This window comes from Crinia signifera, chromosome 4 (genome assembly GCF_055691185.1).
Source record: "Crinia signifera chromosome 4, ASM5569118v1, whole genome shotgun sequence".
Classification (NCBI taxonomy): Eukaryota; Metazoa; Chordata; class Amphibia; order Anura; family Myobatrachidae; genus Crinia; species Crinia signifera.
The window spans coordinates 257722880-257734514 of record NC_139220.1 but is presented as its reverse complement, the minus strand read 5'-3'; the positions used below and the strand labels follow the sequence as shown (position 1 = coordinate 257734514).

The window sequence follows — 11635 nt, the reverse complement described above, 5'->3', positions numbered from 1 at the left end:
GCAGAACCACAATGACACAATTGTGCATGCCACGCCTCCTGTACAGCCTCTTCATGTAAATCCCAGCCACGCCCCACACCTTGTTTGCATCATGCTGGTTGACTCCACCCCTGCTTTGCCGAGCTGACTCCCCTCTCCCAGAGAACAAAGGCAGAATGTTTGGCAAACCTGTGGGAAATCCACCACCGGTTGCAAGCATACACTATTGTAAATGGCAATTTATTATTACAAGCTGCATGTGGTCAGCATCAGTAGCATGTAAGCCAGGTATACAGCTCATACACTTGCGCCTTTTACACTAGCAACCCAGCTCCAACCTGGCTTGTTACCCCTCCCGGCGGATGATGTCACCAGAGGTGGGTCCTGAGCCGGCGCAAGGAGATGAGAGCATCTCTCAACACCGGCTATTGCATTGCAGTGAACCCGTTTAGACTGTACAGTGAGCCAGGTTGAACCCGTGGTTCAACCCTGCTCGCTACATGGGTTGAAATGCCAGGCCTCATGACCCGGGTCCTTTCAAATGGGAACATTTACACTGCTTTCACATCCGGGTTTTTGCGCGCTCCCGTGCAAAAACCCAGGTTATTTAGGCTAGTATAAAAGGAATATTACACTCATGCTTTTCATGCATCTTTTTCTATGTGAACCCTACTTGCTGTACTTAGCCAATGTTAGTTACCCTTCTCTCCTCCTCTTCTCTTCAAACACAGTCTGTAACACGGCACGTACTATAGGAGCTGATTGGCTGGCTGTTTATCACTTTCCATTTTATCACTTTTTGAAGCTTAGTGCATCTGGCCCCTAGAGTGGGAAGGCAGATGTATTACACAGTCCACGCAAGGTATTCTGTGAATTTGAGTCTGCAGATGGACTGAAATTCACAAGGGCCCAGAATAGTCCCCAAGAATAGCTCAAGATATATGAGTGAGCTGGTTATATGTAACCAAGCATTCAGCTGTCTGAAGCTATAAGACAGCATTACAATTTTGTCCTTTTTACTTAAAGTAAATTAATAAGCATTATTAATTAAAGTCCTAAATTTATGGGCCCCACACACTGGGCGATATTCAGGCATTTTCTGAGCGATTTTAATATATCGCTCAGGAAATACCTTAAAACACATGTAAATAGCTGTGTGTGTATAGCCCACGCAGTGATGGGGGGGGGGTTCCACTAGCCACCAATGATTTTACACCTTTTTTGGGAGGGGGGGGTCCACTAGCGACCAATGATTAAACTTTTTTTTGGCAGGGGGGGGGGGGGGGGTCCACTAGCCACCAATGATTAAACTGGGCTTTTTGGAGGGGGACACTAGGGGGAGGGGAAAGAACACTATGCCACCAACGTTTATTTGGTTGGGGGAGGGGCACACACACTATGCCACCGATGTTTATTTGTTTGGGGTGAGGGGGGCAGTATGCCACCAACGTTTATTTATAAGGACGCTAATAATGTTAATTATCAGCCTGGTGCCCACTCCCCTGGGGCGCGAGGGACAGTCTCTGGCTTCAGCCAGGGCACCTAATTGACTACATACTTCACTACCAGAAACCACAGGGAGAGGAAGAGCTTAAGCTGGCCATACATCTACAGATCGATTGTCAGATTGGGCTGGTTGGAACAAAAACATGGTTATGGATGAGTGACAGTTTGGCAGTTTTCCAGCATTTCAAAGCAAATAGTCAACATTTGCTCTCATTTATTACCAGGATTTTGTTCCACCCAGTAATATCTGACAATCGATCTGTAGATGTATGGCCACCTTTACATACTCCAGGGCATATGTCACAGCAGCGGCGGCTCCTACCTCAGTGCAGGAGGGGGGCTGCTGTTGGCCATAATGTGCCCCCCCCTCCACTGCTGCTGGTCCCCACTGCCACCAGTCCCTGCTGCTGCCATCCCTGCTGCCGCTGTCCCTGCCATGGTTGCGGGACTGACGCATGCGCAGTAGCATCCTCGGTCCAGGCGCCTGTACACAGTATGGACCTCAGTATTGTGCATGTGCAGACCCCAGATTGTATGTGCTGCAGCCTTTGCAGCCCATAGACAGGGCAGTCAAGAGGAATGCCAGACCCCGGTAAAATTTTGAGGGCGTGACCTAAGTGTGGGAGGTGTGGCCACCTGCCACGCTTATGTCATGCCCACAACATGTTTAGAGGGGGGGTGAAAGAATACTCTAAACTCAGTAGCACACACCTACAGCATTTTCTGTGCTGACAGCAGGCATGAGCTCTCACGCTGTCAGTGAGATGCTCATACTGAGCCTGCTGTCAGCACAGTACATGCTGTAGAAGTGTGTGCTGCTGTTGCTGCCCAGGAGGGACGGAAGGGGAATGGAGGGGACGGACCAGGGCCCCTGCTGAGGCCCTCCACCAAGCCCTGGCCTGGGTAATTAGTACCCACTGCCCCCTCTCGGCTGCCCTGCCCATAGAGGCATCTCGGAGGGAGGGAACACCTCCCAATGGGACTGCCTTGGGTGACTGGCAGGTTGGACTTCTAATAGGAAGTCTCTGTCAGTCACAGTGAAGCCAGTGCAGTCTCACAGAATGCATTTGGCTTCACTCATTCACGGCACAGTGGCAGATTTTACCTAAGGGGCTGTAGTCTTGCAGCCCATAGGTAAAACCACCACTGTATCACATATGCTTTCTAAATTATTATTTATCAAGCAATAGGTACTTTGTACCTACAGGTATGCCAAGCAACAAGGAAACCTCAAGATTACGCAATTATGGCCACATTTAATAAACAGTCCCCCATTGCCCCATTCAGCTGTAACACTAAATTAATAGTAGTCATATTTAAAGCAACAATCCGACATGGACTTTTTTAACTAGCAAGTTAGTGGCCATATCATTGGAGAACGGACAAAATGTGAGGATTTTACAGTGCAAGACCAGGTAGAGCTCTGAGAAGTGTTCCAAAGCCTTCCTGCTCACCTTATAATAATGAAATATAGAACAGTTAGAATTAGCAATTGTCACAATTGGAAATGTGTAACTCTTTGTCACTTACAGAAAAGCCCTACATAGTGGAGAACCCTGAGGCCAAGATGCGTCGCGTGGGCCAAAGTGTGACATTCTGCTGTAATGCTGTGGGAGAGCCAGCTATAGAGCAGTATCTGTGGTAGGTGACTTGAAATATTTGGCCGAATTCTGCGTTGGTAGGTACCAAAAAAGTGACAGTACTGATTGGGACACATGGCATCAGAAATACGTCAGCAATATATTTGGCGTTCAAGGGTGGTGACTGACATGAGGGTACTTGTTTCCTAGCACGGCCACAATCGTGGGCATCGTGTGCCTTAACTTTAAGGCACACGATGCCCGCGATTTCCTTTGAAAAAAGCAGTACTCGGGTACATTGCATCGGTCGTGTGCCTTAAGAAGGCACACGACGCGACCGACACGATGCCCACGATTTCCCCATAGGCTTCAATGTTAAAATATTTTAACATTGAAGCCTATGCGCGCCCGACGCGATGCCCCCGATTTCTCCATAGGCTTCAATGTTAAAATATTTAACATTGAAGCCTATGCGATGGACCAGATTTGTCCATAGGCTTCAATGTTAAATCATTTTAACATTGAAACTGAGTCCATTTAACATAGGAAAAAATGGGAAAAGGCCGAATAAGGGCCATTTCTCATTGGGTATGGCCCCTTCATGTGTGTAAAAAATAATGGCCCCCCATTGTGGCCGCCACCCCCACGATTGACGCAAACCCGAAGCGTGACGAGCGCAGCGAGCCCGCGAGGGGCGGCGGTGCGCGTCCTCCGACCTTTTCATTCCCCTACTATCCACGTCGGCGTGGAGTTGAGAATAGATTAGTGTGGCGAGCGAGCGCAGCGAGCCACCGAGCCCGAAGCGTGGCGAGCGCAGCAAATACCTGTGAAGCCTGCGAGGGGACGCAGGGATCTGTGAAGGTATCAGCGTGCGCTCGCCACGCTTCGGGCTCGGTGGCTCGCTGCGCTCGCCACACTAATCTATTCTCAACTCCACGCCGACGTGGATAGTAGGGGAATGAAAAGGTTGGAGGACGCGCACCGCCGCCCCTCGCGGGCTCGTTGCGCTCGCCACGCTTCGGGTTCGCGTCAATCGTGGGAGTGGCGGCCACAATGGGGGGCCATTATTTTTTACACACATGACGGGGCCATACCCAATGAGAAATGGCCCATATTGGCCCTTTTTTTTTAAGTTGGGGTTTGCGCGTGCTCAGTCACACCGTGGCAACTGTGCTGGCACCAGTCCGGCACCTGGCACATTCTTTGTGCAGGTGCCAGGATCCTGGATTGGCAGCTTTCTCCTCTCTGGGCATGGGTGGTAGCAGCAGCACACCTGCCAAACTGAAGTGGGAGCAGCTGCTGGTAAAGAGCTATAAAAATGTTCTATATTCCCCATCCTGGCAGATACAGACCACCAGGCAATATTCCCTGCACTGCAGAAATCTTTATGAAGTTCAAGGATGTTAAAGTATCTCCCCAACATCTCTTTAACAAAGTTGTCTAGTTATCTGGTAGCGCAAAATGAAACTAATATAGTAATTCAGAATAGACATACAAAATTAATTTTACATTTATGGGGAACCATACTAATCTTTAGATATTTGTAAGGTGGAATTTAAAGGTTAAATTCTTGCCTTACCTTTGACCTTGCTTGTTTTGAAGGTACCACAATGGGACCCTACTGGATCAGAGTGTACATAAATCCAGCAACCAGCTGGTCCTACGCAAGCTGAAGACGAACCAAGCTGGGGATTACTACTGCAAAGCCAAAAATGAAGCTGGATTTGTAAAATCCAACCCCGCAAGGCTCACACTTATCGGTGAGTTGAAATACGGCAGAGAGTGCACACTTTAGGGTATACTGTATTTACTAAAGTGTGGGTTTATATAAGTGGAGATGTTGCCCTTAGCAACCAAACAGATAGCATCTTCTAGAAGATAGATACAGTAGCTAGAGTTTGGGCAACACCTTTGGCTGCTGTACAGAGACAAAAACCTGCAAATGTCTAGATACTGTAGGTTAGGTTTTACTTAAATATGAGATTCTAGTCTTTGGACAATCCAGCATGATTTCCTACAAATACTAACAGCATTACATGTGTCATGAAGTGAGAATGAGGGGTCAACGGGACTGTCTTGGTATCCGGATGGCTGATAGACAATGTCTGGGTTTACAATCAATAGCTTGACACCAACACCTAAGGGAATACATCACCAAAAGGTCCACACAAGCGAAATGTGGAAATGGCTATGGTGGACACATGAAAAGGTCCGCATGAATTTTTGGGCTTCTTTCTCATTTTGTTTTACTCTTTCATACTTTGCCATGCACGTGGACTCCAACTGAGAATTGTACAGTGTGCCAAGTCCAATGGTAGCAGAGCAAAACACCTGGCCCAAAAAATGGCGAGCGAGGTGAACCATGGCAAGGGGACACGGTACACTAATTAGTGTCCACATGCTCAGGTATCAACTTTGGCACAAAAAAAAAAAACATTAAAAACCCACGTCGATCTTTTCATGTGTCAACCTTTTCAGTGTTGACATGTTGCTTGTGTCAACCTTTTTCCGGTAGACCTTGTACATGTTGACCTAGACACTGTTGGACCAATTTACCATACCCGCCTTTAATACAAGAGTCCTCAAAGTGAGGGGACTTCAGGACTGTCAGTACTACATACAGTATGTCCTGGAAGTGAGGGGACACCAGGACTGTCTGTACTACTAGTGACATGCAGGGAGGTCAATGGCTGCACAGGGAGAACATGTGTTCATAGAGAGAGGACAACAGGACTGTCTGTATTACATAAGATCTGAGACTGAGGAGACACCAGGACTGTCTGTTACATATGTCTGAGTATGAGGAGACACCAGGACTGTCTGCATTACATGTGTTCTGAAAGTGAGAGGTCACCAAGACTGTCTGTATTACATGAGATCTGAGACTGAGGGGACAACAGGACTGTCTGTATTACATGAGATCTGAGACTGAGAGGACAATAGGACTGCATACCTCCCAACTGTCACGATTTTAGAGGGACAGTCCCGATTTTCGGGTCCTGTCCCGCTGTCCCACCCGCGGCAGGCATTGTCCCGCTGCGGGGGGTGACAGTTGGGAGACCCCCAATCTAGTAGAATAGACGCTGTGCGCATGCGCACAGCGTCTATTCTCGTATGAAAATGAGGTCGCGGCTAATTAGCATAAGCCGCGCCCTCGTTTGCATACGCCCCGCCCCCTTTTCGGCCGCTACTTCATTCGGACAGAAGTTGGGAGGTATGTGCATTACATGTGTTCTGAAAGTGAGAGGTCACCAAGACTGTCTTTATTACATGAGATCTGAGACTGAGGAGACACCAGGACTGTCTTTTACATATGTCTGAGACTGAGGAGACACCAGGACTGTTTGCATTACATGTGTTCTGAAAGTGAGAGGTCACCAGGACTGTCTGTATTACATGAGATCTGAGACTATGGGGACAACAGGACATTCTGTGTTACATGCATCTGAGAATGATGGGACACCAGGACTGTTCCCTTAAAGTGAGGGACAACAGGAATTTCTGTATCACATGTGTTCAGAGACAGGGGACACCAGTACTATATGTATCACATGTGAGAGTGAGGGGATAACAGAACTGTCTGTATTACATGTGAGAGTGAGGGGACAACAGGACTTTATGGATTACATGTGTTCAGAGACTGGGGACACCAGGACTGTCTGTATCGCATGAGCTCTGAGACTGAGGGGACAATATTGCTGTCTGTACTACATGTGTGTGTGTGTATTCTGTCATTAATTCTATCATTAAATGTATTATTTCACTGCAGCTAATGAAGCCAATGCCTGCAATCCAAAACCAGAGAAACATCTAATCCGACTTCCTCATGACTGTTTCCAAAATGCCACAAACTCATTGTACTACAATGTGGGAAAATGCCCCTTGACTTCCTGCCCTGGAGATCTGGACAACAGTCTGCGGTGTAAGGACACCGTGCCCTACTGCTGTGGAATCACCAACACAAAAGTGAAAGAGGTCTCTTGTCAGGGATATGTTCTTCCAGTCAAAGTGGCTGTGGAGTGTGGGTGCCTAAAATGTACAGAGACAAAGATAATTGTTCGTGGGAGAGCAGTGGCAGCTGATACTGGAGAGCCACTGCGATTTGGACAAATATACATGGGGAATTCCAGAGTCAGCATAACTGGATATGCGGGTACCTTCTCCCTCCAAGTTCCAGCAGGAACGGAGAGGTTGGTTCTCACTTTTGTTGATCGTTTACAGAAGTTTGTAAACACCACAAAAGTTCTACCATTTAATAAAAAAGGAGGTGCTGTATTTCATGAGGTTCTCCTTCTCAGGAAAAAAGAACCAGTGATATTGGATTCTATGGAGACTAGCCAAATTGCACTCGGAGATGTAGAAAATAGTGATCCTATAGCTGAACTGGAAATCCCACCAAATTCTTTCTATCGACAAAATGGAGAGATCTATAATGGAAAAGTAAAGGCCAGTGTCACATTTTTGGATCCACGTAATATATCAACAGCTGCTGCTGCCCAAAGTGACTTAAACTTTGTCAATGAGGAAGGAGACACCATGCCGTTACGCTCCTATGGAATGTTCTCCGTAGACTTTACTGATGAAAAGGCAACAGAATCTTTGAATGCTGGTGCAGTTAAAGTCTACCTGGACTCCAGCCAAGTTAAAATGTCAGAACACCTTGAGAGCATGAAATTATGGTCTCTTAATCCAGAAACAGGCCTTTGGGAGGAAGAGGGAGACTTTCTGCCGACAGGAGTTCGACGTGGTAAAAGAGAGGAGAGGACTTTTCTTGTTGGCAACATGGAAATTAGGGAGAGAAGACTATTTAACCTAGATGTACCTGAAATCAGAAGATGCTATGTGAAAATTCGTGCATATAGGAGTGAACGATTTCTGCCTAGTGAGCAAATTGAAGGCGTTGTCGTGAATTTAATTAATATGGAACCTATGTCAGGATTTTCTTCCAATCCCCGAGCATGGGGACGTTTTGACAGTGCTATAACTGGTCCAAATGGAGCATGCTTGCCTGCATTTTGCGATGATAGAACCCCAGATGCCTACTCTGCATTTGTTACTGCTACTATGGGTGGAGAAGAGCTGGAACCAGTGGAATCTTCCCCCAAGTTCAACCCAAATATAATTGGTGTGCCACAGCCCTACCTAAATAAATTGAATTACAGAAGAACAGATCATGATGACCCTAAACTCAAAAAGACAGCTTTCAGCATCAATGTAGCTAAACCAGGTCCAAATGTTGCTGAGGAAAGCAATGGTCCTGTTTATGCATATGAAAAACTTCTGGAGTGTGAAGAGGCGCCATACAGTGCTGCACATTTTAGGTTTTACAGAGTGGAAGGGGATATATATGACTACAACACTGTCTCTTTCAATGAAGATGACCCATTGAGCTGGACTGCTGATTATTTAGCTTGGTGGCCCAAGCCAATGGAGTACAGGGCTTGCTACATGAAAGTTAAAATAGTTGGACCTCAGGAGATTACGGTGAGGTCCCGAAACATGGGTGGCACCCACCCACAGACTGTTGGTCAGCTGTATGGCATTAGAGATGTCCGGAGTACCAAAGACCAGGAACAACCCAACATCTCAACAGCATGCGTGGAATTTAAGTGTAGTGGGATGTTATATGATCAAGATCGAGTGGACCGCACACTTGTGAAGATTGTTCCACAAGGAAGCTGTCGGAGAGAAGTCATAAATACCATGTTGCATGAATATCTTATCAACCATCTTCCAATGGCAGTTAACAATGACACCAATGAGTACACAATGCTGGCTCCACTTGATCCACTTGGACATAATTATGGTATCTACACTGTTACTGATCAGGATCCAAGAACAGCCAAGGAGATAGCACTTGGTAGATGCTTTGATGGTACCTCTGATGGGACTTCAAGGGTGATGAAAAATAATGTAGGATTAGCTCTTACTTTTAACTGCTTGGAGAAAGATGTGGGGCATCAAAGTGTGTTCCGTGGAAATGGATTGGCAGCTGCAAGTGCTGCCAGGCAAGGAGGCAGACTTGGAAGGCAGCAAAGAGCAAGTAGCAGATCAAGGTCTACAGGCAGCCTAAACTCTCTTTTAACACGACAACGCAGCCCTGCACAGTAACAATGGAATTAATGTCTGGACAGATAGTTAGCTTAACTCCATGGGCTTATTAAAGCTTTCTTTTATCAGGACTGAAATCTCTAAAGTCATTTAAAATCATTATCTCAGATGAGATGTGAGGATTGATTGATACTGTACATGAATGTATATCAATATCTGTATTCTTAGCTTCTTTTATTATTCATCTGATAATTATGACAATTAAGGTCATGCAATAATAGACATGAACATCCAATGAAACAAAAAAAATATTGCTTTATATGGTTCCTTAAATTCTACAGCGGACAGAAATTTTATGGAACAATGCTTTTCTTTCTCCGTCTTCAACATGTTAAAAAAAAAAGTCAATATCATTAATAGCACACAGGCTTCTCACCTACGCACATACTTTTTTGGGATCTGAATACTATATATCTGAGTTATGTATCTGACTTAATGACTTCCTTCCTTTCGTCATTCTTTGGATTGTACTTTTCAGCAGTGAGAATGATCAGGGGACTGCTTGAAGATTATATTATCCATTTTCCATAGTCCGAAGCCCTCACAACCTTCCAGATGTTTAGGCCATTGAAGTTGTGATACGGAAATCAGAAACATTCTAGAATGTTGCATTTACGGTGCGAGGGACAGAAGTGACCTATATACTGCAGTCTGTATGAGGGAACGTCTTTTCTGCTTTTATGCAATATTATATTCAAAGTGACTCAGAAGGAATCCTGTCACAGACGTCTCATAATGGAGTCAAAGGCTACAGCCATAATGGTATTTTCAGACATCACTAATAGAGAAGGAAGCTGTGTGAGTTCATGTCATATAACATGTTCCCAATTTACAAAGCATATGCCATTTTTAAGTGGATTTATTTATCTCAATGAAGAAATGTGACATCATGAAAAAGCAAGTAAACAAAAAAGTGAATAATAAAGTTATTTTCCATCATGCATTAGCACCCAGATTAAGGTGAGCAGAGATCAAATGGAAATTCTAGAGGGGAAATGCAATTACCGGCCTCTGCATTGCCAATGACTATTTGCCAGAAAATGCTGACTAAAAATATGGTTCCAATAAATGTTCAGTCTAAAATGTGTTTTATCCATCAGTTCAATTGGGCAAACTGCTAGCTTCCGTTCTTGAATTGGCCATGCATGCCCTTGGGGGACATTACATTTCAAACTGTAATAATGTACTTGAAAATGTAAATAACATTTTAATTTATTTCCTTTTTTATTTTTATTTTTATGTAATTGTTACAGACACAGAGTCTGACTTTTCACTTTACTGGGTCATGCTGGGACAGTGATATAAGATATTATTACAAAACCATCTTCACACTATAAATACGAATGCAATATACTGTAGTTAATGATCTGATGAGGTAATAGTTCTGGCATAGATTAGAGTTGTCGTATCTTGTAGTATCATTGTTTGCACACATAGGAGATATTATGCTGTTTATGTATCAAGCAGTGAAACAAGTGGAGAAGTGGACCAGTGGAGAAGTTGCCTAGCAACCAATCAGCTTTGAGGTAGTATTTGAGGTAGTATTCTGTAAAATGAAAAGTAAAAGTTGATTGGTTGCTATGAGCAATTTTACCACTCTTTTTACCGCTTTATATATGCAATTAGAGGGCTTATGATGATGGCCAGCGCTTGCGTGCACAGCGGGGAAGAATGGGAGGGATCTGATTGCATCCCTCTCAGGGAACATTGCAGAGAGAAGGCTTCTATTAGGCAACGCCATCCGGATGCATATGGTCATGCCCCCAAAATTATATTTCTGTCTGTTACATGAGCAACACAATATCTTTTTTCCATTGCTCTATGGAATAATAAAAGATACAGAGGGGCATTTAAGAAAGCCTGTGCTGAGGTACAGTAAATACTGCTAGAATACAATTAACTCAGACAGAGTAAAATTTAGATTGTAAAAACTTAAGTGTTTTGGAGCTGATTCTGAGTCACACGTTGCTGTGGTGGTGGCGGCTTTAGTGTCTTTTGTGGTAATTATGCTAATGCTCGTATGAGTCTTTCCCCTGGTGTACAAGTGCATACCCTCCAACATGACCCATCCCATTAGGTACAAAATGCTCTGTTCCTGGACTTCCCTGCCAGTGGCAGTTACAGATGTGAGCCTGCAGCACAGTCCAATATTCAAAGAGGGGGGATCACCTCAACTCTCAGTGATGTTTGGGATGGCAGCTGGTGTGGCTCCCCTTTTTGAATATTGGACTGTGCTGCAGGCTCACATCTGTAACTGCCACTGGCAGGGAAGTCCAGGAACAGAGCATTTTGTACCTAATGGAATGGGTCATGTTGGAGGGTATGCAAGTGTGCTCCTGAATGTGCAAGGCCTGAGAAGCCCACTGTGTCCTACTAACTTTACTGCAATAATTCTGGTTGGTGCTTCTTTAGATGGATGGATGCACCATCAAAGCTCACACCTACCCGATGCTAGTTGC

At 45.1% G+C, this 11635-nt stretch overlaps 1 protein-coding gene across 1 annotated transcript in view; it reads left to right on the top strand.

Annotated features, from left to right (window-relative positions):
- CILP (cartilage intermediate layer protein) overlaps window positions 1-11228 on the top strand; it is a 43888-nt gene extending 32660 nt beyond the window's left edge. The window contains exons 7-9 of the mRNA XM_083184314.1: window positions 3018-3126; window positions 4668-4825; window positions 6835-11228. Of these exons, the coding sequence (XP_083040440.1) occupies window positions 3018-3126; window positions 4668-4825; window positions 6835-9176 (2609 nt within the window). The 3' untranslated portion in view covers window positions 9177-11228. The remainder of the gene's footprint in view (window positions 1-3017; window positions 3127-4667; window positions 4826-6834) is intronic.
- Window positions 11229-11635: the final 407 nt, after the last annotated feature.